The sequence below is a fragment of the Neltuma alba genome, unplaced genomic scaffold (assembly GCF_004799145.2).
Source record: "Neltuma alba isolate B1F8T4 unplaced genomic scaffold, ASM479914v2 tig00005141_pilon, whole genome shotgun sequence".
Taxonomy (NCBI): Eukaryota; Viridiplantae; Streptophyta; class Magnoliopsida; order Fabales; family Fabaceae; genus Neltuma; species Neltuma alba.
This window is the reverse complement of record NW_021633996.1, coordinates 12,419-40,197: the sequence shown is the minus strand read 5'-3', so window position 1 is coordinate 40,197 and position 27,779 is coordinate 12,419. Positions and strand designations below refer to the sequence as shown.

Genomic DNA, 27,779 nt, shown 5'->3' with positions numbered 1-27,779 from the left:
AAATTATAATGTATTCTTGCTTTCAAGGACTTAGAAAACGAAACTGAAATGCCAAAAGTTTCCTTATAATAATATTCGTAATCTTAACTCGTAAGCAACTGATTAATCACGCAAGATAGTCCTTGAATAGCCCTCTTCCATTCTTTTTCCCATCGCCATGCTTGGTTCTTGAACTGGTATACCCAAAACAACAGTGTATTACATGTATTTTCGTCCTTTCGAAATTGGCATTTTAAGAATAACCTTCTTTAGTAGACGTTCGAGATTAGCCGTTACTGAGTAACATATTAAGTTAAATGCTAACACTCGTTTTCTGGACTAAAATTATATTGCTGACCTTGTTATTTCTCCCGGTTGACGTTTGAGAAGTGGAAAGTAATTCGTTATGATTCCGGAGTTTGTAACATCACATGTAAAGGTGCGTGAATTGTTTGTTTTTGTTTTGGGCTCTGTAGCCTAGTCTTAAAAAAGTATTATGTATACACTGCGAGAAACATTATACATTACTGTTTAAATGGAGTTTGGAGCGTTGTGTTGTATTTAACACGTGTATTGTGTATCTGGCAGATATGATATGACTCTGTTTTAAAGTACCAGTGTTTCATAGTTTCGTCCTTTTTAGTCTCATGTCCTTTTCGTTGGTAAATAACTATAAGGTCATTCAAGTGTTCTTATTTTTTAAAATTTTCTCCTTTGATTGATTTGACAGTTACGAGTTGGCAGAGGAGTGTGCTGATGATGATGATGCAAAGCTTGGAATTTCTGAGTTGAGGAAGTCAGTTTTAGAGGAGCTAAAGATGCATAATTTACTTGTGCAGGTTAGACTAAAACTGAGTAAATAATAATTTGAGAAAATAACATGTAGTTCTCATGTATCCATATGGAGGTAGTATACTTGATTGGGAATGGTTTTTGTGGATATATTATTTTGCGATATAATACTTTATTTTATTGTTGCCCCATCTTTTTCTATAATCTTCTTACTGAATTTTGGTTTGTGGAAATAATTTTCAAGTGTTGGTTGATATTTGCATGACTTCTTGCATGATCTATTGAGTATTGGTTAATTATATCATAGGCACTGAATACTGAGGGTAAAGGAGAATATCATCTGCAACTTGATCTTTTTAAAACTTGCACACTGTGCAATCGTAATGATCAACTTTTGTGTACCCTTGGAATATGACCATAGGAGAAAAGGTACTTCCAGTCAAATGGAACATGAGAATGAGAACTTAGGATGTATTTTGAAGGAGGAAAATTTAGAACTGCTTTCCTTGCAAATTCCCTTATCACTGTTATTTGTTAGCAATAGCACAGAGTATACCTATTTTCAGAGAGTAAGCCAATTATTCCAATCTTGGAATATGTGAAACATATGTCTCATGGTCATGATAACTTTATCGATATTTTATACATGCTTGTTGTCTTTTTCAACCATTCAATCTCTATTATTTTGGTGTGCTATTTTGAAATGATGTGTAGGAATGGGGATTAGACCTTGCCAAAGAGAATATTAACTCTGCAACTGTCAAGTACACAGACTTCCTGTTGGCTACAGCCTCTGGCAAGGTGGATGCAGTAAAAGGTCCCGGTAAGCTGGCAACACCTTTTGAGAAAACCAAGATTGCTGCTTATACTTTGGGTGCCATGACTCCTTGCATGAGCCTCTATGCCTTTTTGGGCAAGCAGTTTCAGGAACTTCTAGACAACAAGGATCCTCACCCTTTCCAGAAGTGGATCGACAATTATTCTTCTGAAGGTTTCCAGGTTTGTCAAATTGACGACAGAACCTAATTATAGTTGCCTTCATAGTTCTCTTGTGGTGAATATTGGTGGAATATACACTTAATCGATGACACTCATTTATTCTTTTTCTTTTTTTTTTCCAAATATAATTTAGGCCTCTGCTTTACAAACAGAAGACTTGCTTGAGAAATTAAGCGTCCCTTTGACAGGCGAAGAGCTTGATGTCATTGAAAAGCTATATCACCAAGCTATGAAGCTTGAAATTGACTTCTTCTGTGCACAACCACTATTTCAACCAACTGTAGTACCCCTGACTAAAGAACATAACCCAGAAAGAGACCGCCTCATGATATTTTCTGATTTTGATTTGACATGCACCGTTGTTGACTCATCTGCCATCTTGGCAGAAATTGCAATTTTGACAGCACCAAAATCTGATCACAATCAATCCAAGGATCAAACTGTTCGGATGTCATCCATTGATCTCAAGAGTACGTGGATGGAACTATCGCAGGAGTATACAGAGGAGTATGAGCAATGTATAGAAAACATGATGCCTGCTGAGAGATGTATGATAATATTCTATGTTTTCTTTAAGATATTTTGACTTAAGAAGAATCTACATTCTGTTCTCTGATATTTTTAGTTCTAACTCTGACCTCGTGATTTGGCAGTGGAGAATTTTGATTTCCAAAAACTGTCTGTAGCACTGGAGCAACTCTCAAAGTTTGAGAAAAAGGCAAATGATAGGGTTATTGAGTCAGGGGTACTCAAGGGTTTAAACCTTGAAGATATAAAGCGGGCTGGGGAGCGTCTAATTCTTCAAGATGGTTGCATTAATTTCTTTCAGAGAGTTGTAAAGAATGAAAACTTGAATGCAAATGTGCATATACTTTCATACTGCTGGTGTGATGAGCTAATTAAGTCTGCTTTTTTGTCAGGTATGTCCCTTATTATGCTGTAATTTTGTCTATGATGGTAATATTGTATATTATTCCCTTTAACTAATTCTCTTTGCCTTCCCGTCAGAACACTTTTTGTATATGAACTGGTTATTGCATTTTTCTGATGTTCCCTGTCAATTTCAAATGAAAATTTAATTTTTTAAGTAAAATTATGAATTATAAATTTGATATGTCTTCTTCTTTGATATATATACTCAACTTATAAAGAAGCATCGAGGGATTTAGAAATAATTAGATCAGGCAGGCAACAGGTTACCAGTGGTCAAGTTACCTGTTGCCATCCGTAACCTTGTGTCAGAATGGTTAATGAGAATCGATTGAATGACCATGAATTCTGTTGCTGTCTCACTCAATCACTTCCTGTTGGTTGTTTGGAATCGGTTGAATTTTTGTTATTTAATGCCTAGCAAAGAAAGCCTTGATATGCTTGTGTATGCTAATGTAATTGTTGGCATCTTTATTATATACGATTTCATACTAGATTATTTTTTTTCAATCTTCAGTAGTCTTTTTATTGAGAATATGCCTTAAAAGTTAGTAATATATTATACCGTATATTTCCTATTTTTCTTGCTAATAGTCTGCCCCCGGGGGAAAAAATGGTGCAGCGGGCTTGAATGAGCTGAATGTGCATGCTAATGAGTTCACTTTTGAGGGATCTGTCTCCACTGGTGAAATTGCTAAGAAGGTGGAATCTCCCGTTGAAAAGGTCCAAGCTTTCCGGAATATATTAAACAACTTCAATGATGAAAGGAAGAATTTGACTGTTTACATTGGGGACTCAGTGGGTGATTTGCTATGTCTACTCGAAGCTGATATTGGAATTGTGATTGGTTCAAGTTCTAGCCTTAGAAGAGTAGGGACGCAGTTTGGTATTTCATTTGTCCCATTGTTTCCTGGCTTGGTTGGGAAGCAGAAGGAGTACATTGACGAAAGCTCTTCCATTTGGAAGGGTTTGTCGGGCGTTCTTTACACGGTCTCCAGTTGGGCTGAAGTGCATGCCTTTATTTTGGGTTGCTAGTCTTGTTGAAATGAGTATACATAGTGCAATACAGATACACAAACAGGTGGCAAATTTTATAAGGGCCACGGATCTCATGCTATCCCTCTTCTTTCTCGTACAGAATGTTGCGATTCAGAGATATGGTGTCATTCTGTTTACTGAATGTGCTTTACCTGTGGGTATTTTTTATATCTTTAAATTTTCTAATATTTTACCTGTACATTTTTCTTTGCTCATTATTGCTGATATTATGTCATCTCAATTTCCTACCCGTCTCTTTTCAGGTATGAGAAATTTGAGGCAGCAGTGATCCAAAACATAGATTGTTAGATGAAGGCTTCGATACAGCCGTCGTAGCGTTGTACTGGTAATTACTAGGTTCCTGATTTTTACAAATTGTAAGAATGGTGCTGAGATCACTATTATTTTCAGTTGAATGCTTGCTCGGGATGCATGCGGATGCAGAAAGTTGATGTCCATCAACGCTATTTTTCTGAACCACTTATTGGAATGCAAATATGATCTGTTCTGAGATGCGATTGTTGCGGACGAGTCTAAGGGTCACGATAAATTCTGAGAATTTCTGTTGTTGAGCGATTTTATGATACTCCCTCGTGTGCTTATGCTTATCAATAACTTAGGAAAAAAATTTTCAATTTCACTTTTATTTTACATTATAAAAAAAATTACATTAGAGTAATATTCGGGAAAAAAAAAATTTGAGTAACTTGTATATAGGATCATGAATCCCATCCGGAAAATTCTCTTTACCTTCCATGTAAAATGACTGGGAAAGGTTAGGGGGGGAAAAAATGCAAAATGGCTGAGAGGAAAAGGTTAGGGAAAAAAAGTGCAAAATGGCTATGAGAAGGAGAATGTGAGGAGTGGTGGGCCCCGTGACAATGGATTTGGGAAATGAGTTGTTGGTGTCATCCCCGCTAACTAAACGACAAACGGAAAAGAAGGGAAAGGAGGGAGGAAAAAGATGTGAAGATGACTAATGCCAACCTTTTCTTTTGGGATTGAAAGGCACGGTTTGATGAATGATGGACGGATAGCTCAGCCTTGCCAAGGCCGCCCTTAGGAAGCGTGCGTCTTAAAAAAGTCAGCAACCAAGCCCGACCCGTCTGGTATGCTAGATCTGAATGCCTTTTTTTTTTTTTTTTTTTTTTTAAAATTTTTGGTCCCCCGAAGATTTGAATGAATCCTTTTTAAAAAAGGAATACGAGTAAAAATGTTAAAAGTAATAAAATGAGTTTTAAAAGCAAGCTTCGAGTGTAAAGAATAATAAATGAATATTAAAATGAATGATTGTGGCGTAATGTTATGTGTTGACTAAAATCATATTTTTACATCGAAGATTCAGATTAACCCCGATCCCTCACAGTGGTCCATTGGCACCGTCATCTTCCACAGCATCTTTCCCTTACTTATATTTCATAACTCTGAGCTCTGATATTCGTCAAAGCTACTATGTGTATATTTGTCACGTTTCTTCGAGTTTTAATGACTGCAAAGGAATGAAAGCAATAGAATGATCTATTAAACAGTAGCAGCTAAGACCTAGTCGACGGTTGAAAACTTAGGAAATCCCTATTCATTATTGGTCAAATTAAATCCCTCTCCCCCTCTCTCAACAGGCCGGGAAAAATCGTTGGGAAAGAATAATGATATTATTATAGATATAGTAGTCCACTGTTAAAAAAACTTTCCGTGCCGCAACTATATTAACGAACATTACAGGTGTTAATGTCTGACACGTGACAAGAAGTTCGAAACGGATTAGCACCCCAAATTAGCATAATAAATTAGAAGTAGCTTCATTATGGAGATTCTTAATTGGCTGCACACGAATGTGCGTTTTGGAAAATCGCAATTAAATGAAATTATTGCCGAATGTGCATTATTAAGTCACTGTCAGGTCCTGACAAGTGGAACTCTTGCCACTTGTCCATCAACTGCCTTATTCTTCCACTTCCGCATTATTCTTCCCATCTCTTCCCTTCTCTTCATGGGGCTCAGTTAAAACTCGGGAACAAAAAAAAAAAAAAAACAAGGCTTTAGCGCGTGTAGACTCCATTCTAACTTCTAAGGGCAAGAGAAACACGCCCAACAAAATAATTCTCCTTGTTGATATTATAACAACAGTGTTAGTGTCCAGCTAAGTTAAAATCTTAGAAGGATTTGTTAGCGCTGAACTTTGCTGTGGTTAGGAATTGTTAACTGTAATGTGAAATCGATCATCCTAAAAGCGGAGCCGGCGTAAAGCGCGATCCTCGTCTCTTCTAATTAAAATACACATCATTATTCTACTGAAAAAAATACACACATCATTATACAAATACTCAATGAAAGCGTGTTGTGTAAATTTTTAAAAAAATATTTAATCACATGGCAGATGATATAAGTTTATTCATTTGTAATAAAGTTAAGCGACAAATTAATCCCTCACTTTTAAGTCTTGTCCATACGGTAATGGCCCCGGCCTTGTAGGTTTGTCTTTTTACTTCGTTCTATAACTCCCTCGCACACGGCTGAGAAATCTATGGCCCTTTATAAATAATACAACCCGCAACTCCCCAATAACACTCACCTTCTTCTTGTTCTTCCTCCTCTCTGCCGGACTCGGTCTTGTTGGCGCAGGGAAGGAGATCATGACGGGGCTTTTGAGGACAAGAAGGAGGTACAAGCTCAAATATCTGGTGGAGTTGGAGCCGTGGCCAATAATTGCTCAGGAACCATGATTCTTGATAAAGAAGTCTGACCTGAGGTGAGGAAACGAGTCCTCGAGGCAAGTCTGATGCTTGGCTTTTCATTCTCATCCATTTTTCACTTTGTACGTTTCCCCCTGTTTGGTTGCCGACAAGATGATACACTGGTCCTTGTCTTTGAATCTCAAATTTCTGCTTTTACTGTGTCTTTTTAATCTGGGCAATCAAAGAATCAAACAAACTCTTCAGCCCCTCCTTGGTTTGCCACTTTTCCTGTATCTGTACGAGTGCTATTCCCCTATATATTGGAGCCCAGTTATTCTGTGTTCTTAATCATAAATCCATTGTCCAACCGGGTTCGATCCCATCATTTTCTTCTCTTTTTCTGTTTGTTTTTTTGGCGCATCAGGCTGTACTGGTGGGGGAAATCAAGAAAGACGAAACCCGAATGTTTTCTGAAAAATAAACGGGGTCCGTTTCGTAGGTTAATATTAGAACTAGGCCACAGAAAGTGCAGGACACGGGTGACGATTATTTACTTCACATCAGCTGAGAGAACAAAAGCACATGATCCTGGCTGTCTTTCGTACGGACATAGCGCAAAGTGCCACCACTTACAGACATCAGTGTTGTGGGTCGCAGTCGAAGGCAGGAAGGAAGAGGTAGTCCAACATTTGTGGAAGATGACTCATGCGGATGCTAATTAAATATGCATGCATCAATTGAAGACGATCACCCAAAGGGGAAAACAATCACAATAGAGGCGAGTGGAGTGGGCATATTTTATGTTTTGCCGCATCAAGTTATTATAACCGCATCACTTCACCACAAGTCACCGAATTAAAACTACGGCTTTTGATAATAACACGTGAATACATGCCATACGATGATTAATGCTGTCTGGTGTGTCGGCCGAGAATTTCTTCTCTGCATTGCGGAGGGTTCTGTCTATTAAAATTAAACTGATCTGATACTAACAATGAACCTGCTTTGATTATGATAAGCGAAGGTTCAGCGGAAGAGGGGCATGGCCTGTAATTTTTGGGCATGTTTGTGAAAAGCTTAATGGTGGTGACTGGCTCTTAAAGATAAGGATGATTGTAATTTAAGTGTGCAGATGGTAGCATCCAAAATTCCCACTGCGTGGTTTGATAATATCATATAAATCGAGTTGATTAGATAAGAAGGAAGGAGGATCGTGGGCCACCTGGTGGAAAGTGACGCCCACCTACGACCAAAAAGAGGGCATAAACCAGCCGATCATTTTAAAGTTTTCTACTGGCTTGTGACTCATCCCATTCCCACTAATTATCCTTCTTTTCTTTAAATAATTGCTGCCCGTGATTATCATTGTTGCATCAGATCACTGCCATTATTAAGTCAATTAGAAACAGAACCAACTGCAGAATCCAATAAAAGAGAAGTGCCTCTTCGTCTCCAAATTTTCTATTTGTTGGGCCAACCGGCCCTTTAATTGGATTAGTATTTTTATGGGCCGGGTTAGCCCGCTGCCACCTGACCACGCTTCTGAAGCCCAATATTTGGGCTTTGCCTCGTCGGTGGACCCAAGCAAAAAAAGCCCCAACAAGCGTCTTGTGCCTTTGACGGTGAAGACATTCAAAGAGGAAAGAGAATTGTATTTAAGTCCTATCATTTGAGGTCATAAAAAATCCTATTAAAAAAAATAAGTTCTAAATATAAAAATTCTTTTGCCACAGTTCTAAATATCAACTTAAATGGATACAAATATAGGATTTTCAGTCATAACTACGATTTTTTTTTTAACCTACAACGGTAAAATAAATGGAAACACCGGCAAAATAAGCTTTCCTTTCCATGCCAATTCCATAGTTGTCATCCTGTTTGTCAATAAGAACAAAGAGGTCATTCTCTTAATATTTACTTCTCTAATCCTATTTATAAGGTACTTTCAACATGTTTCACAAACTAAAAAAAATTTTAAACTGCATTAACTCTCTATTAAAATATAACAATTTTTTAATTTTATCCCTATTTAATATATACACCTTTAAAAAAAACATCTATATTATAATAAATAAAAGACAAAATAGTACATCCATACTAAAAATTTAATAAAATGACTTATAAATAGGATTAAAAAAATTTCTCCTCTCTATCTTCTAAATAGAACCAGAAGAGTATTTGAGAAGATAATGCTTAGATGCTATTAACCCGAATTCTACACTTACTTTATTGAACTTTACAATGGATACGGCCCAAAGAAATGACATTCTTAAATGTCTGATGGCAAAACAAAACCCAAAAAAAAAGGATTGAGCCTTCAAGCTTTGCAATATCCGTTCCTTCGCTTGTAATATTCACTCATAAACATTGAAAATTTCCCCGTTAAAATTCAAACAAGGCTGAATAATTATTCGTTAAAAATGATTGTTGATAACTGTAGACGTAAAGAGAAATTATTGTTTTTTCTGCTTGATTGAAAAATGAGGACCGTCGGGCACCGAAGCCAACCTGTGGTTGGCGACTAGAATATAGAATATTCACCATAGAGGAAATGATTAATAGCGGTGGTGGGTCTCCCAACTTTGGCACAAAACCATGTGGGGCACCTGAGCTTTGGACATTTCTCTGATTCTCAAATGGTCAGAAAATAATAGAAACCAGTTTCCTTTGCTAAAATCATTCCCATTTTCCAATAATGAGTAGTTGGGCACCAAGTTCCTCCCTCTGGAAGTTTCCCGTTTCACATGGCATCCAGCCTTTCCCTTTTCATTGGTTATGGATCAAATTATTAACCTCTGATTGAAAAAGAAAAGTTCAATATCTTCTCTCACATTACGCACTCAAATTTTTTTATGAAAAGAAAGATAACAGTACTACAATAATTGCACAAGAGCCAGATGTGCCCATGTGGTGGCCAAGCAATGGGATATTGCAATTGCTTGATAATAGGGAATGGGCTTTGGTGCCACAGACAATGATTGCTACTAAACACATTCCCTTAAAGCACTATTCTTCTGTCACACTTAAACAGAAAGTTCCAAACTGTCTCTTTTTTTATCTCCATAGTAAATAAGGCCAACAGATCGCTCAAAACGGGGTCATCTTTGGTTCACCAACGTAACTTTGAGATGGGGCATTTATGGGTTGAACGGAGTGATGTGCTTAATATGGAATGCTTTGTCTCGGATATCATGATGAAGGAAAAAGACAACGTCTGAGTAATATGATGTTATTTCTGCATCAATACAGCAGAAATATGAGAATACTCCCTGAAAGTTTGATAATAAAGCCTGAGAAAAAACGAAAAAGAAAGGGTTAAGGAAAAAAGATTAAAATTTAAAAATCAGTTATAAATGGCTCACTTGTGTTGACCTTATTATAAGAACAAGCAGCTCTGGAACACATTCTGTGCATGTTATGATGTCGAGGATATTTCCAATGAGTCCAAAGATTGACAGTCATCAGTTGCACATGATTAGCAGGTCCGGATCCCAAGTGCCCACGTAGATCCGTTAAACTGGTCTATCATTGCCTTTAACTATAAATTAATCTGTCTCTCAGAACTTCTAGTTATATTTACTCCCAGCACTCCATCTTCTTCCTCTGTTCCCTGCTCTGCAAAATGCTATACTCTTAAGTGGAACCAACTCACAGGAAAACGAAGACCCTCTTAAAATGCAGCCCTTCTTCTTATTCCACTGTTTCATTGGCCTCTCTCTTGTTTTTGCCGAGGGAGCTCAATCTGCATTTAGTGATGAATTGTCAACACTTCTCTCATTCAAATCCAGTCTCGTTGATCCAATGAAGCATCTGAAGAATTGGCAGCCACCAACCAATCTGAGCCGTAACGGTTCATGGTCACCCCACTGTAATTGGACAGGGGTTTGGTGCAACTCTAAAGGCTTCGTAGAGAGTCTCGACCTCTCCAACATGAACCTTAGTGGTCGTGTTTCAGACCACATCCGAGCACTTTCTAGTCTGTCTGTTTTCAACGTAAGTTGCAACAATTTCGCTTCTTCATTGCCAAAATCACTGTCCAATCTCACTTCCTTGAAGAGCTTTGATGTGAGCCAGAACTACTTCACTGGCAGCTTTCCTACGGGTCTTGGGAATGCCGCAGGATTGAGACTAGTTAACGCGTCAAGTAATAACTTTTTGGGTTTTCTTCCAGAGGATCTTGGAAATGCAACGTTGCTCGAAAGCATTGATTTTCGTGGGGGCTACCTCGAAGGTCCAGTCCCCGTTAGTTTCAGGAATTTACAGAAGCTCAAATTTCTTGGGCTTTCAGGGAATAACTTTACAGGGAGGATTCCAGGAGAACTTGGAGAACTTGCTTCTCTAGAGACACTAATTCTTGGGTACAATGAGTTTGAAGGAGAGGTCCCTTCAGAGTTTGGCAACCTCACCAATCTCCAGTACCTTGATTTGGCTGTGAGTAGTCTCAGTGGACAGATTCCACCACAATTGGGTAAGTTGAAAAGGCTTAATACACTTTTCTTGTACAAGAACAAGTTTGAAGGAAGGATTCCGCCTGAGATTGGCAACATTACGTCATTGGAGTATCTGGACTTGTCCGATAACAAGATTTCAGGGAAGATCCCAGAGGAAATTGCTGAGCTGAAGAACTTGCAGCTATTAAATGTCATGAGAAACAAACTAACAGGTTTGGTACCAGAAAAGCTTGGGGAACTGAAGAAATTAAAAGTACTTGAGCTATGGAAAAATTCTTTACGAGGCCCTTTGCCGGCGAACCTTGGACAGAACTCTCCACTGGAGTGGTTGGATGTGTCTTCTAACTCATTATCAGGAGAAATTCCGCGAGGTTTGTGTGCTTCTGGAAATCTCACCAAACTGATACTTTTCAGTAATTCCTTCTCCGGTTCCATTCCAAGCGGGATCTCAATTGTTCATCTCTGGCACGTGTTCGCATTCATAACAATCTTATATCTGGGACTATTCCAATTGGTTTCGGAAAACTCCCAAACCTTCAAAGGCTGGAATTGGCCAAGAATAATCTTACCAGCCAAATTCCAATAGATATCACTTCATCCGCTTCACTTTCTTTCATTGATGTATCCTGGAACAACCTTGAATCATCTCTACCTTCTGGAATTCTCTCTATTCCCTCCCTTCAAACCTTCATTGCATCCAACAACAACTTGGGAGGCAATATACCAGGTGAGTTCCAGGATTGCATCTCTCTCTCCGTGCTGGATCTTTCAAACAACCTTATATCTGGAGACATCCCAGAAAGCATTGCTTCTTGCCAAAAACTAGTCCATTTGAGCCTCGGGAACAACCAATTAACTGGGGAAATCCCGAAATCAATTGCAAACATGCCCACCTTAGCCACTCTTGATCTCTCCCACAATGCACTTTACGGCCGGATACCTGAAAACCTTGGCCTCTCCCCAGCTCTTGAAACGATCAACCTATCCTACAACAAGCTCGAGGGTCCAGTGCCCTCCAATGGTATTTTGATGACCATAAATCCTAACGATCTCACAAACAACACCAACCTCTGCGGAGGCATTCTTCCTCCATGTTCTCAGAGATCAATTCAGGGAAGCGAGCGAAGGACCTCGCGCACAAAGCATATTATGGTTGGTTTTATCACAGGAATTTCAGTAATTGTGTCTCTGGGCATTGCATATGTTGGGGGCAGATGGTTGTACAATAAATGGTACTTATACAACAGTTTCGTCCATGATTGGTTCAAAAACAGCAATGAAGAATGGCCTTGGAGATTAGTAGCATTTCAAAGGATGAGTTTCACAAGCAGCGAGATTCTCACATGCATTAAGGAAACAAATATTATAGGCATGGGAGGCACTGGCATTGTGTATAAAGCTGAAATTCATAGACCTCATGTAACAGTAGCAGTGAAGAAACTATGGAGGTCAGGGGCAGACATAGAAGATGGTAATGATGTGTTGAAAGAAGTGAATCTGCTGGGGAGACTGAGGCATAGGAATATTGTGAGGCTGTTGGGGTATGTTCACAACGAAAGGGATGTGATGATGGTGTACGAGTTCATGCCCAATGGGAATCTTGGGACAGCACTACATGGAAAGCAAGGAGAAAGGTTACTGGTAGATTGGGTTTCCAGGTATAACGTAGCAGTTGGAGTTGCACAAGGCCTCCATTACCTCCATCATGATTGTCACCCCACAGTTATTCACAGAGACATCAAGTCCAACAATATACTCCTTGACGCAAATCTGGAGGCGAGGATAGCAGATTTCGGATTAGCAAAAATGCTGATCCACAAGAATGAGACTGTTTCAATGGTGGCGGGATCTTACGGGTACATCGCCCCAGGTCAGTATTAAATTATCATCAAAAGGCGGAGGAACGTAATTTGATCTAGATAGATGAATAAATTCTTGACTTGAACGCGCACAAATTACTTCTGTCACTTTTTTTTTGAAAAAAAGAATAACGTTCCAATCAAACCTAAAAATTTCTTAGCTTTCAATATGTTCGTCTTTTACTAGTGTGAAATCTGCGGTCCTATAATGTAATGAGGAAAATTAACATTATGCTCACATTAATTTCTCGGCTGTTGTGTTGGTTCTTAGAATATGGATATACTCTGAAAGTGGACGAGAAAATCGACATATACAGTTACGGCGTAGTGCTTCTGGAGCTCATAACAGGGAAAAAGCCTTTAGACGTGTCATTCGAAGACTGTGGAGACATAGTTGCATGGGTAAGAAAGAAAAGAAGCAACGGAGGGTTGGAAGAAGCACTAGATCCCACCATAGCGGGTAGGTGCAGGCATGTCCAAGAAGAGATGCTTCTCGTGCTCCGAATTGCGCTTCTCTGTACGGCAAAGCTTCCGAAGGAAAGACCATCCATGAGGGACATAGTGACCATGCTGGGAGAGGCAAAACCCAGAAGAAAAAGCACCTGTCAAAATGGAACACACGAAGAAACCAAGGAAAAGCCAATCTTCACCTCCTCTCCCATCATAAGCCTTCTCTAGCAACTAGTTTGTATCTGTAAGTTAATAACTTTATAAGTTAGTGACACAAAAACTCTCCCATAAATAGAACGTCGCAAATTGATCTTGCTCGTAACCCCATGCTTTTGTGCTAATTAATCTTGCTCGTTGGTGCGGCCCCCTCTAATTCAAGAAAAAATTTTATCTGTAAAGATTTTCTCCGCCTGCCTTCCCTGCACTCGCTTTTTTAAGTATCTCATGCCAGGATGTCACACAATTAAATAAAATAATACTTCCCTCTCTTCTTCCTTGTTAAGGTCAATATTGCTCATTTTCACACTAGCAGTCAGTTAAAATGCAAACATACAGACCTATCATCACTTTTTCTTTTTTTTTTATGGTTTAGCAACATTTCTCTCTTAGAATCCGTTTGGTACGAGAGAAATAAGAGAGAGAAGAGAAAAAAATTTTAATGAGGTCATTTCAAATAGTTCAAAAAATGAAGTCAAAACTTTTTAATTAATTTTTTAATTCTTTTATCTTATATTTTCTCTTCATCAAAATTTTATAACCCTACTTTTTCAATTTTTTAAAACGAGCTCACTAAAATTTTTCCTCCCCCTAACCCTCCATTTCCTTCGTACCAACCATACCCTTGAACAGATGTTCGTAGTTATGATTTTCACCTTCCATAGTCTGAGTGTTCGTACGACAAAAAATAGAGGTAAACTTTCGATTGTCTTGCTTGGCAAGACATTTTGTTTTAATATTTCATTTTCAATAATAAAGCAGTACCTTGCAATTAATTACAAATTGTTCCTTGAGGACTAGGATCTTTTTCCTTTTTTAACGGCCAGAACCCAAGGACTAGAGGTTGACACCTTCCAGCTCCGCAGACATGTTTGTATTCAAACTTCAAAGAAACATGTAGAATAAATAGAATATCGGTGCAATAAACGATTTACAGTATCAAAAGGCACTGTTGACTATTGAGATTTTCCTATTAAGAACATCAGGAAATTATGGCTGAGAAGGAAAAATGCTACCTCTTCTCTTCCGATTGAGAACACGACACGGGCAAAATACGCATGTTGCATCATACGCCAAACACGCTCAAACTACACATAAACTGGGGAATCACCTCAAACTGTGACCCATAAAAAATACTCCACTGATCTAGGTTACTGCAAGAGAACTGTTTCCAGATGTACTTCCTATTTCAAGCAAGCTGCCAGGTGTTGACTGGAAAAGAAAGGAAAAATTGCTATGAATTAAAATTCTCTAGGTGATATATCATCTATAAAAACAATTCAAATATTTTTCCCCATGGGATAAATAGTAGCTTAAAAAAATTGTACATATTTTTCAAACATTCAATCCTTCTAAAATGTGTAGAAAAATATTGAATGAATAAAAAAAATAATTTGCATGAAACTTGAGCCAAAATTATATTATTGTTCATGATTTATGAATAGTCTTACTCCCTATGAAGTTATATTATAATGACGATATCCGTGCAGATGAAAGTAGGACAATAATATACATGTTTGAATTGCAATTTGTTATTTGAGAATTTTCACCTTTTATTTTTATTTCTATAACGATAATTTTGGGTTGAAGAAATCAACTCAACTCATAAGCAAAAAAATTCCCACCCTGATTTCTCCAAGCATTAGGGGCCGGTTCCTGATATATGGAGATATAAAAAGGACACTATGTTGTATAATTCGTCAACGGTCTGAATCCATGAACGGGCATAATACTTTAAGCCAAACTAGTCACGGCCATTATGCACCATAGAAAATAACTGACAGATCCAAAACTGTCATACATGACAATGGGTTCAGAATTTTATTCCCTTTCCCCACGGATATTTATCAGTAATTGACATGCATGATGTACCTGTTCATCATAAAGTCCACAAAGGGAAAACGGTTCTTTCTCCTTGATTCCCCCATTGTCTTCAACAATTCTTCTCAAATCCTGCTAGGAAGCTAGCAAATGTGTCATTAAACAGCAGAAGATATTTCATAGTACCCAAAATTAACTACAGATTTCAAAAGGAAATGAGGGAATAAAATCAAGAGGACACAGTATAACAATAATAACAACAGGACTTATCCCACTAGATGAGGTCAGCTTTAATTCTAAATAGGGCCTAGTATTTTAGATCATATTTTTTTAATAACTTGACACTTTAAAGGAGATTTTCTGATAAAATACCCAAATAAACTATGAAACTGACATAAAAAAACAAGGAATTCTCCAAAATATAACCCAAACTGATAGTTCAGATGTACTAGAAGAAGCCCTTACCTTTTCAGTCAGAATTTCAAATTCAAGTAATTCCTCCACAATTTTTTCAAGTGCTGAACGATTTTTCTGCAGCATTTCCTTCGCTTTTTGATATGCTAAGTCAAACATCTAAGAAGATGACAAAACGATGTTAGGTAGCCTTTTCAGACAATCAGTTGCCCTTGTACAGTTGTACTAACATACAGGTACCTTTTCAACTTTGCTCGCCATCACATACTCATGGTCATCCCCCATGCTCAATGATGTAACCTATTCACAGTTTGAAAAAGATTAATCTAATCATGCTACTGTGCACAAATGGTCCATTGGACTTTAAAATGGATGGCCAAATAGAGTGAAAAAAACAGATGGAGCTATTCAGTTTTCTGGGGCAAATGAACTAACTGGAATTATATATGCATCTTTTGCATTAATAATTTGAGAGTTATGGATTTAAATCATGATTAGGATAATTTAGAATTCAGTAAAGAATGACCAACAAAGGTGTTAGAGTTTAAGGAGATTCCGTCCTCCTGCTCTTAATATTTGAGGACGGTTAGAAATTGGGCAATCATACTAGTATCATAATGGTTTCTTGCCCAAAAATAGGTCCTGATTTGAATAAAATCATTATCTCTTGATTATAATAAAAGTTGATATTGATTTTTAGGGGGAAAAAAATCTTCATTTCCCTTCATGTCCAAATCATATGGTAAATTTTTGTCTCAAATATTACCCATTAAAAGTTTTAATCTAATAATTAAATGTCACACAACTTAGATGAACAAAAACCCGTCTCTTCTGCAGGGACACCTCAGTTGGATGTAGGAAAGGTGCATACCGCATTACGATAGTAGTAAATTGCAGGACTGTCATCTGGTCCCCACCCATACTGAATAACCATTCGTGTAGCTATCTGCTAAGGGATAGAAAGGGATCAGTTGTTTTATGCTCATAACAAAAACCTTGGTAAAAGCAATTGTATTGCCCAAAGAACCAAAAATCTGAAAACCAGCAAAAATCACAGTTGTGTCAAGTCCGACCTCTTGTGCCTGCTGTATCTCAGAAGAAGACAGGAAGTTTTCTTCCCCAAAAGGAAGAAGCATTTGGGAAGCAACATATGATCCAAAACAAAACACAAGTTTCTTCTCAAGATATGATCTTGATTCAGAATTCCCATGAACCGAACCTTCATTTCTTGCCTTTGTGATTTTTGTACATCCAATTCCCTGTACAACAAGGAGGCAAGAATCTGTCATTATTCATGTGGAGTTAAATTTGTATAGCCTTCAATCAATTACCACTCGATCAGCCTCCCAAATCACAGAAATCAGCGACATGACAATCATTGCTGACTAACTTCACAATTCATACTGCCATTCAAGATTGAGCATCGATATATTTTGTGCTCATCTTGCAAGCAATTGAATGGGAAAATCTGAACGTAAACAAATAGGAAACTCAAACAAGAAATTGATGGAAACCAGAACCAAAGACACACTAATGGGCTTCTCTGAAATGGAATTAACAAGATAACGGAAAAGATTCTGTGAATGTGAAGACTGGTTTACAGCAGCACTATACACACCAAACACAAATGGAAACAACAGAATAAAAGATAATATAGAACAGTGAAAACACTCTCTAGCAGTTAAGGGCCTAAGGACCCTCCATCATGAGCAAGTCAAATTCTTTCGTGTTCTCTCAGACCTCAAATCCCTATTCAAAATTAAACCCCTACGGCTACATTCTCTTTGATTAACCAACTCGTTTGAGCAATCCATCATACTGAAATGTAAGATTTAGGTATCCCATGCTATCTCAGTCTCATATAAAACATCAAATGCAAATCTTGCCTGCAGGTTAGACACCTAGAAGATACAGGAATCATTTACTTCACCAAAAGCTACTACATTTCATCCAGTAAGAAGCAGAGTGATACTAAAAAATTATTTAAAAGTGTTACTTAAAACTCGCATATAATCCTTCACCAAATTTCAAAAGCAGCCCAAAAATTAGCACAACTAACCTGCCATGAGAGAGGTTCGAGCCATAAATTATCCACAACATCAAAATTTGGTAAGAGAAGAGCAATAAGACCACGACCAGCAGCCCAGACTGCGTGAGGAAACTTGGTCTCCCTTGTCCACTACACATCAAAGAACCTCCTTATTAACACATTTCTCAAAGCAAGTGATAAAAGTTAGATTCAGACATCCATAAAAGAAGAAAACTAGGACTGCTATTGCATTCAAACTTACAAACAGAAGAAACTCAGAAAAGTTGTATCACAAAGTAGAAAATAAGTTGACCACACTATAAGCTCTAGGACAAGATAGTTTCTCACATCCAATGGGGGGGTCAGAAGCTCTATCCCATTACTTATCTGACCATATGGTTCCATCAAGTCAACAACATGCTGCAGATCTTCTTTTGCCAATGTTAGTCCCAGATGATTCACAAACATTTTGCTAAGCTTCCTGGCAACTTTGGTCTTGCGCACCCATTTGGGGATCATAGAACTGAAAGTCTAAGAAAAGGTGATAAATATATTCCTTTTCTTTCAGGATAAAGCACACGAAACTAAAATAGACAAAACGTGATTTTAAAAGCATGAGTAAATTACAGATTCAACAGAACAGGATAGAAAGAAGATGGAACATGCTGAAAATGACAATTCAATAACTTGAAAATGAAAGGAAAAAGGAAAACCGAAAGAATAAAGAAAACACTTGAAACATGCAAAAATGACAGAGAACTTCTTGGATGATGCAACTTTAACAGCTAAATGGAGACGCTGCAAGGAACATCACTCATTCTTTCCTGCTCTTTTTGGCTTCTATTCCGTAAGGACAGATAATAGGCTAGTGTGACAGTGGTGAACTGTTTCAGCAAGAGGTCTAGCAACCATGCGCAAAAATGGAAGCATTAATGGATTCTAGCGTTTAAAATAGTAAAAGTAAATGCAGAAAAGATTTTTGAGAGGCTAGAGACCCCCCCCCCAAAAAAAAAAGGCAACCCATATGAGGAAGATAGGGCTGTCATTTCCCCTTTTACCCAACTAGCCAGCTCATAAAGGATTATCGCAACTTAAATCTCTTTTCCCTTCCTTATATTTATGCAATATAACCATACACAAATGCATAGAGAAAAAATAGAGAAACATTAGCAAAAAAACATACGAGTAAATAAAGTAAAATTCTTACCGCAAAGAAACTACAGTAGCTCATTAGCTCTTCAGTATCAAGAAATTTGCTCTGGAAGGCACCTCCTTCCAAAGCCACAGGAACTAATTGAAGTTCAATAGGACGTAAAAGAGCTGTCTTCTCAGCAACCTGAAAACAACAATCTTTTAGTTCATAAAGGAAAAATCGAATAACAACATTTTGAAACCAGATGTAAGGAAAAAAAAATGGTAAGAACCGGGGAATAAGATAATGGCAAGAAGAATTTAAGGACAGCAAGATGAGCTTTTATAAAACATGGATATATTCATTTTCTCTCGGCTTAGGCTAGTACAATAACCAGTCCAGTCTAAGTATCCTTCATTAGTATAATTGTTCACATTTTTTCTATTCTTCAGTTGTGTCAGTAGCTTTGGCCAAAAAGAAAGAAAAAAAAGAGCAATGTCAGTAGCCTCTAAGCACCCACTGCCTTAATCTTTTACTTCGGCATTTTTCTTTGCATTATGACAATTTCTAATTGTCCAATTCAGTACTATATTCCTCAACAAAGTCTTATTGTTATTAAAAAAAAAAGTGTGGGGAAAAAGAGTTTCTAAGCATCAGTTTGAGTACAAGCACATTCATAATATTAAGCAAGAACGATCAAAGAAAATTAATTAAGGGGGAAACCTAGATATGCATAACCCCATACAAGAATTTACAAGAATTTACAAGAACAAACCTTTTTCCAATCTACATAATCAATGAGTTGGTCATCCATGGTTTCTTTTGCAGCCAAGTACAATATTCTCTCTCTCTCTGCTTGAGTTGGTCTTTGAAGATGAAATATTCTATCCATGCGACCTGGCCTCTGCAAGGCCTCATCAATTTGCTTAAGACTTCTCGTAGTAGCCATCAAAACAACCCCATCTTGTCTCTCAAATCTACAAAACATAACATTTGAAATTGGAATTTTAATTCACCACATAGTTATTACAGATTAGAGCTAGTAGCTTTTTCTTTGTCTTTTTCAGGTGTGTTGACAAGCTTACAACATTTAACCCTATTCTCCCATGCATTCCAGTAATTTTTATTTACTGGCTTAGGGAGCTGAGTTCCTCATTTGGAAAAGCGAATCAACTGGATAGTCTTTCATAGGTAACAACTGCTTTTCCGGGGTTTACATTTTGACTGGACCCCCAAGAATTCCTTATCCTTTGCATCCGTTATCAATGGGAGGTCACTATTGGATATGCAGAAAGATCAGGAAGCATTGATATTGTCTTGCTTTTCCCCGTTCTTAGCTTCTTTTAGTAAAGCCTGTCATCATCCTTTGACATTCATAATCTTACTTCGTGAAGCTTTTTGTTGTATGGGGGGGGGGGGACTAAAAAAATGAGGGCCTGAGGTAATGCCACTTCACAGTTGGGAATTAAAATAAAAATAGATTAAATGTTGTTCCACGTGTAATGGGCTTCTAGTATCTTCCTTAATGCCTATAAATTCATCTACTCTTCTAGTATGGGATGCCGACTAACAATTTATCCAAAGATTTGGTCGTTGATAGAGCTCAATAACATTGTGCGATCCATATAGTCGACCTCACTTAGTAGGATAAGGTTCTATTGTTATTGTTGTTCTAATATTTAGGTGGATTTATACTCATTTCTTCTGTTTTCTTAAAATTCAATACAACTGTAATCATTTGTACCACATCTTTTCTCAGTGTAACAATGAAAGAACCCATAAATAATAGTTACCCATCAAGCTCCACAAGCAATTGATTAATGAAAGCCTCATGATCTTGATTTTTGGTATGGATGAACGTGCCACGCACACCAGCAAACAGGTCAAAATCCTCCACAAATATGATTACAGGAGCCTACAAACAGCTGCAAATAATAAGGAAAAGGGAAAAGACAGATCATCTAGAATTGAAATAATGTATGTTCCAATTAAAGGTTACAAAACACAAGTCCCGAAAAAATTGTTGATTGACATAACTATCAGATAATGGAAATAAAATAACATTACTGAATACTTTAGATCAAAATAAGGTAACAACTGAGCTAAATCGGAGTTTTCCACGTTAGTTTCATAATATCCAACTAACTTCCTGTGAACTATATATTTATTTTAAACAGAAATAAATAAATAAATCTCCATTCATGAATGCAGGTATGATAGAAAGGGGGAGAATGTTAAGGTGGTCTAAAGAGGATAACCAAATCCCTTGCTGTTTGAAACAATTCGCGAACATTGGATGCACTTTGTCCAACCCACAGCCCAGCTTCCAGTTGTTGGGCCTTGATTTCAACAACAGGCACCCTAGCTTCTGCAGCTATAGCCAGTGCTAAAGATGTTTTCCCTGTGCCCCTTTCACCTACAATAAGAACCCCCTGCAATGTAAAACAGTTCCCAGGAGTTGGTGTTAGAATCTGATATAGGAATTCTAAATCAAGTGGTGCATGTAGCTGTTTAGCGATGAATGTGTACTACTGATAGTCTATTTTTTTGGTCAAAAGTACTACCAATAGTTTCAAGTACCGTTCAACTACAAGGTTATGATATCTTGCCTCATTTCTAGACATTTTTGTTACCAAAAGACAAGTCGAACTTATAAAATTTTTGCAATGTAACTTGTATTCATAACCAGGATCATCAATATGACCCATGGAAGCATTAACAACTATTTTTCTGAGAGTCTTACACCATGTCCATGTGGAGCATACAGAGAAGGATCCAAAAAGTGCCTCGAAACTTTTTCCTTTCAATTTTGGAACAAAGGAGGGTGGATGGAGGAAACAAAATTGGAAGAATTATTAACTTGCGATTCCACTTTTTCTTAACATTGAGCATAACCAAAAATTAAGAGTTTCCTCATGTGTTCTGAACCATTTCACGGTTTCTTTGACTTTAAAACAGGACCATTCATGATAAGCATCAAATTAGCAGGAGAGAACCCAGTAGTTAATGAATAGAAAATAGAAAAAATGCCAATGTCACAATATTACTGCTACAATAAATAAAAAACCTAAAAAGAAAAACAATGTCCTGCAATGTTGATAAATATTCATGATAGTAACATACCCGAGGTGCCTTAGCACCCATTTCTTGGAAGGCTCTAGGATTTTGCAAAAAAGCCACAACTTCATTGATTTCCTCTCTCATAGACTCAATACTAGCAAAGTTCTTCAATGGTATTGGTGGCTTCTTCACCCTCTGCATACCACCAATGGATATTACAGATTTTCTCCACAAAATTTATGACATTAGAGCTGTGAAAAAGAGTAATTTCCGAGTCCCAACCTTCATTTCTTCAAAAGCTGTCTTTATAGGATCAAAACCAGCTTTTCTATTATGCTTGATTCTTCTGAGTTTTTGAATCACATATGATTTCTGCAATGATGCAATATTACCTAGTGAAAGTTGAATCAGTGCATCATAAACTTTATTCACAGGCCATCTAGGAAATCATCAGGGGGGGAAGAATTTCAACATTCCATCCAAAAACATGAGCTTGAAAACTGACAATTAATCACCAAATTAATGTTGCCCCCCTTATAACCACTTTTTTTTTCTTTCTTTGTTTTTTTTTTCCCCCTGGGCCAACAAGCACTTTTTTCCTTTCTATTCATTCCTTTCCTGCATGATCACTTTTAACTAAACAAAACCATGCCGAAATTAACCCTTGCAACAATAATGCCTACCAGACTCCGGCAATCCAAAAAACAAGACGTTTTGAACATTACAAAAACAGATTAAGAATAATATGATAAACCCCTATGAGAAGTGGAAATGACATTCTAGTAAACAGAACTCAGTAATTTTTCATATTCCACAACTTCCCCATAATACTCAAGCCAATTAGTTCAACTACGCAAGCTAAATTTCTCAATACTTCTATCTCCGTATGCAAATATTCAGGCTAACTTTAAGTGATACCAAGTTCAAAACAACACGGTGACAAAATACAACATCAAACTGGGTAATAAGTGGAAGACACCCAAGCACGGTATTTTTTCGAAAAGAAAGAGAGCAATCAGATAGCAATTTAAACATCTGGCGTGCCACAGGTAGAAGAACAAAGAAATACCACTCGTCGCAACTTCTGCACATTTGGATCTCTTCGTAAAGGGCCGTAACCAAGAAGACTTGGAACTTTTCTCATCATAAATTGAAACAAATGAAACAAGAAGAACCCAAATATAGCAGTTCTAATAAAAAACCAAATAAACCATCGAGCATCATCTGTTTTTCTGGATTTGAAATTCAATTCTGCCTCTGATTGCCACTTCAAGTACCATGTTGTGTCAACTGTCTGATCTATTTCCTCAGGCCAAGCCATCCCCAATTGCATCCGTGCCTAAAACAGAAGAAGAGAATATCAAAGGATTCTTCACAAAAATCTAAGCATCCAAACCCAAACTGGCATGCAACAAGTCATGAGATCAAGGATACCGGGTAAGGGACCAAAAACTCCACAATAGGAAAAACTATCATCATCAGTATATCATCAGTTATATTCTTAATTTTCCTGAAGACCCAATTTCTTGCATACAATACTATTCCAGAATTCCACAACCCACTCAAAATGCGATGAGATAGCCGTAATGTCAAGAGAAATTGTTGACGTATGTCCAACTCCGAGAAAGGAATCCACATCAAATGAACAGTTGTCGGAATGCCACTGGCAAGCATTTTCATGTACAGCCCATCAAAACCCCCAAATTTTTCAAAGATCATTTCATATTCCTGAAATATGAAGGCAAAGATAAGAAACTTACGCATAATTATAAACAACAACAAATTATGGATAATTATAAAAAGAAGAAAAAAAGAAATAAAACGAGGATTTGAGGATTTGAACTTGTGACCTCTAAGTCACATGGCAGCAACCTTATCGTTGCTCCAAGGCTCACCCTCAATCATACAAGCAAGAAATAAAACAAAAAGATCTTTCTACAAGAAACACATAAAAAGTTATAACCTTTATGTCAACAAAAATTTCTTTCTCCTCCCCTCGGAGAGCAACATACATGGCACCCCAATCATGTCTTATCCGGGCATGCTCTATTAACTTTTTGGAGACAGCATAAGGAACAGCCATTGGATCCATTTCCCATCTATTTTTCTCTTCGTTGTACCAAGTCTTTGACACTACTCTATCTCTATCCGTAAGAATCCGTTCCTGCAATATACAATTTGTATATGGTGAAAGAAGAGTCAAGGCTGACAGAGAGACTCCAATAGAAGTGTTCAATTGAACCATTAGAGAAACAGACACCAGATCAAAAGAAGAAGAAGAATAAGAACTATTGAAGTGCTTTAATATTGTGTGGAGAAGAGAAGCAAACTTCATGAATACTGTTGGGGATATTTCATTACCAGAAATCCGTTCTTAACCATGATAAATAGAGAAGAGAAACTGCAATAATTAATATCATTTAGGCCCATTGTAATTCCATCTACTAAGGATACAAATTTATAAAGAGACACATCAGGGATGCCTTACAATCATAAAATTGAAAATAACTGCTGGAGCTCCCTTGGTCCATCTTTTATGAAAAAATTAATGTATTGCTGAGAACAGAGAATAAAACGACGTACAACTAAAGCAAACTGAATGTCATATGCTAATGCAAAATACCTTAAGCTTTGATAACCTCATAAGGCATCCTTTAAAATCTAAATTATTGAAAAGGGTGAACAAGTAAGTTTTTATTTAAGAAACACACAAAGCTCAATGATATATCACTAACGCCCGCAGAAAGAGAGAGATAGAGAGAGAGAGAGAGATGTAGAACCTGTCTTTCCACCACATATTGTTTGGCAAACTCAGCATTTTCTATTAAATTACGTTTTAATTCGGCTTTAGCTTCTTCACGCCATTCCTTCCAACCATGGTACAAATGAAGACCGATGGCATTAGGAACCACAACCTCCTTATTGCCAAACATCCACTTCAGTTCAACTTCAGGAAAACCCTTCACCACCTCATCTTCCGGTGAGTAAATAATACTGCGATTTTCCCTACCAAACTTCTTCATCTTATTTCTTATCAAAGCCTCCAAATTTCTTTGCAACTCCCTCGAGTCTTTTAGGCCTTTTCTTAATCGTTGAGCCAAATCAATGGAGTCTTGGTCAAAGAATGGTTCAAGATCTTCAACTTCCAAAATACTGGGAAGAATTAATTGCTCCAAGTGTCTTCTTTGCACAGTTTCCAAGTCTTTCTGAAGATTAACTTTTGGGAGCTTCGTAATTGATCTTTCAGGAGAACTGCAACGCAGAATGAATGTTCACATAAGGACATACAACTTCACATGCATCATACAACAAGAAGAAGTCTCATCCCACTAGGTGGGGAACTTCACATGCATCATAACAGAACCAAGTTATATTATAATTAATTACAAAATTATGGGGCACGTGGACCTGATTGACCTAATTATCCATTGTCAGCTCAAACAATAATGGAAGTTATGCTCAAGCACCCAAATTAGATATTTCAAGATATGAGTTCCCATCACAAGGAAACTTCAAAGAAGACAACTCTTCTTTCTCAAGTTCTTTGAGCAAGTAAATCCAAATGATATAATGCAGAGTGGCCACATTATTATGTCTAGACTACAGAGAATAACCACCAATTCCACTTCAACATACAACACCATTTGCAGCAAAATTCAAACCAAAGCTTGCCCAAATAAAGTAGTTAAGAGATTCGAATAGACTTAATTGGCTATGAGCCTTTGAACTGGGTCATTCAACCATGTTGCCCATTTGCAACCCTGGTTATCTGATTATATTCATGTTACATGCATAGCAAAACTCAAGGGTACAAGCAAAATAAAAAATCGTATTTGAGAATTTATTCAGGTTATTAAGGTATCTGACAAAAAGTCATCATAATATACCTTATCATAACCTTCTTTCCAACTTCCTGCTTAAATTTCTTCACCGACTGCTCACATTCCCTCTCTATAAAGGAAATTTCCCTTACACCAAAACTCAATGCTACCGTTTCCCTCCTCAAAATTAAGTCATCTATCTCACTGACTCTCTCCCATATCTCATTGTAATCCCTCTCCAGCTCTCTCATCCTCTCGTCCAACCACTCCATCCTTGCCTTCTCTGTGTCCCTACTCACCTTCTGGTTTAATTTATCATAATCTCCTTTAACTTTCGCTATCTCATCAATAATCTGCCCAGCTCTTCTCTCCAAGCGTCCTTTGTCTCTCCTTAACTCTTTTACCTCCGCATAAAGCTTGCTCATAATCTCGTTTTCCAAGTCCCCCTTCTTCAGGCTTACAGCCTTCATCGCCAGGTGCACTTCGTTCATATTCCCATTACCTTTCCTAGCCTCTTCCATGCTCCTTAGTAAACCTGACACCGTCTCTAGCAACCTCTTTGTGCAGTCAGTGTACTCATGACCCTTGAAATTCTCATTTTTGTCCTTACCCTTATCTTTCTTTTCCACAATATCCACGTTCACCACAGGCGCGGCAAGTGCAGGAACTCGAACTGCCCCGACGGAAGAAAAACTGATGGCAAAACAAAACAATGCACAAAGAAGTTGTCTAAATATGGACTTGGAAAAGGTTCCCTCGGGATTTTCATGGTTGACATCTGCAATAGCTAAAACGCTTCCATTGTCTTCTAACTTAACCGACCGAGAGCCAGTAGAATCTTCCAAACATGATTCCTGTCCCCCTTCTGAGCGAACGGATTTTGAGGAAAAATTAATAGCTTGAATGCCAGGCGCGAATGACGGGATGCTTCGCGGTCTTTTCCGGGACTTCGATTTGAAACCTCGGTTTCGAGTTCGACGGACGGCGTCAAATGGCATCTGCGAGTGAAGTCCATATCGTGATTGAACAAGGAACTTAAGAGTACATGAACCAAGAATCGAAGGAGACGCGACAGTGGCTTCCATGAGAGCCAGCACTCAGACAAGGAGAGTGTCCCAAGAAGTGATGACCATTGTAAGAATTCGAAGGAATTACCAAATTCTTTAACGCCCCGCTATCTTTATTTTAGAGCCTGAAAGGGGTTTAGCCGTTTGGCGAATTGGAGATATGCGTGACCTCAGTGGGATTTACAATTTACATTGAGCTCAAGGGGAAAAAACGCGGCGGTTTATTTGGGAAGCTGAAGCCAGTCGTCAATTAGCCATTGATTAGTCGCATTAATAGTTAAACTAGCTGACTGTGGATCATCCATCAAAATATGAATTTTGAAAACGGGAAACAAACAGCGATTGATTTACGTCACTAGTTGATCAGTGATCGCTGATCATCAATCCTCAATCAGTGGACCCTTGACCAGTAATCAGCAGTCAATACTCAATCACCGAATACCGTAATAAGATGTTAAGCACAAAAATATACATGGATATTCCGAAACAAAGCAAAAATGTCATCACCGTTAGTTCTCCCATATGTCTATTGGGACAAAGCAACAAGCAGGGCAGCCCATGTCCTAACACATGGTCTGCCCATTTAAGATTACATGTGTACAGGGCAGCCCGTACCCATAATGAACCCGTTTAAACCTATTGTAAATGGGTTAGAATAACTGGAAGGGTTAAAACGGGTTACGGAAAACCTGTTCAGGACCTAAAAATTTGAAAGAACCTGTTCATATTCTTCACCACCTAGTCACTCACCACCAATGCAATGAAATTAATTTATATTTAGGCTTATCAATATACCAATCAAAATAAAAAGTTAGAGATTGGAAAGAGAAAGAAAGAAAGAAGGAGATGGATTGCAAAAAAGATTAGAAGAACCCATCACTACTACAAAAGAGAGCTTTCACGACGCTAATTTATAGCAGTCATTAGAAAAAACATTGTAAAAAATGACGATGACCTTTTTGTAATTATAAGAAAGTAAATTTTAATGGCAGTTTTTTAAATAAGCGCTTTAAAAAGTCTATTAGAATTTTAAAACCCTATCCACT

At 37.7% G+C, this 27,779-nt stretch overlaps 3 protein-coding genes across 4 annotated transcripts; 2 read left to right on the top strand and 1 right to left on the bottom strand.

Moving 5' to 3' along the window:
• Positions 1-709: 709 nt before the first annotated feature.
• On the top strand, positions 710-4,378 carry LOC114746936 (bifunctional TH2 protein, mitochondrial-like; the record flags this gene model as incomplete). Its single annotated transcript, XM_028935213.1, has 6 exons — positions 710-818; positions 1,486-1,770; positions 1,904-2,318; positions 2,424-2,690; positions 3,323-3,896; positions 4,002-4,378. Coding segments are annotated over 5 exons (1,489 nt in total), but the record flags the coding sequence as incomplete, so codon positions are not given.
• A 5,662-nt stretch (positions 4,379-10,040) lies between these two features.
• LOC114746934 (leucine-rich repeat receptor-like protein kinase PXL1) lies at positions 10,041-13,415 on the top strand. The gene is given in 3 exon segments (XM_028935210.1): positions 10,041-11,310; positions 11,313-12,734; positions 12,995-13,415. Coding segments are annotated over 3 exon segments (3,051 nt in total). The 5' UTR covers positions 10,041-10,088; the 3' UTR covers positions 13,402-13,415.
• Positions 13,337-26,858, bottom strand: LOC114746933 (probable inactive ATP-dependent zinc metalloprotease FTSHI 5, chloroplastic). Of its 2 annotated transcripts, XM_028935209.1 has the most exons (20): positions 25,733-26,858; positions 24,626-25,097; positions 23,809-24,009; positions 23,280-23,573; positions 22,915-23,184; positions 22,128-22,217; positions 21,909-22,040; positions 21,044-21,217; positions 20,579-20,700; positions 19,561-19,762; positions 18,861-18,989; positions 18,002-18,184; positions 17,684-17,803; positions 16,698-16,883; positions 16,496-16,570; positions 15,865-15,924; positions 15,676-15,783; positions 15,262-15,342; positions 14,501-14,601; positions 13,337-13,415 (listed from the first exon to the last, which is right to left on the bottom strand). In XM_028935209.1, exons 1-19 carry the CDS (start codon positions 26,749-26,751, stop codon positions 14,536-14,538), a joined length of 3,984 nt encoding a protein of 1,327 aa, XP_028791042.1. In that variant the 5' UTR covers positions 26,752-26,858; the 3' UTR covers positions 13,337-13,415; positions 14,501-14,535. The 2 variants fall into 2 exon arrangements, with proteins under 2 accessions (XP_028791042.1, XP_028791041.1); XM_028935208.1 differs by lacking the exon at positions 13,337-13,415 and having other exon boundaries at positions 14,079-14,601.
• Positions 26,859-27,779: the final 921 nt, after the last annotated feature.

What these genes read in the sequence shown, in the direction of transcription:
- LOC114746933 (XM_028935209.1), bottom strand. Translation starts at nt 26,751, where the DNA reads ATGGAAGCCACTGTCGCGTCTCCTTCGATTCTTGGTTCATGTACTCTT. An exon ending in AATATGTGGTGGAAAGACAG is followed by an intron (nt 24,010 to 24,625) that starts GTTCTACATCTC and finishes TGTATATTGCAG; the next exon opens with GAACGGATTCTTACGGATAG. An exon ending in GTGGACTTTATGATGAACAG is followed by an intron (nt 14,602 to 15,261) that starts GTACATCATGCA and finishes TTTCTTTTCCAG; the next exon opens with TCAACACCTGGCAGCTTGCT.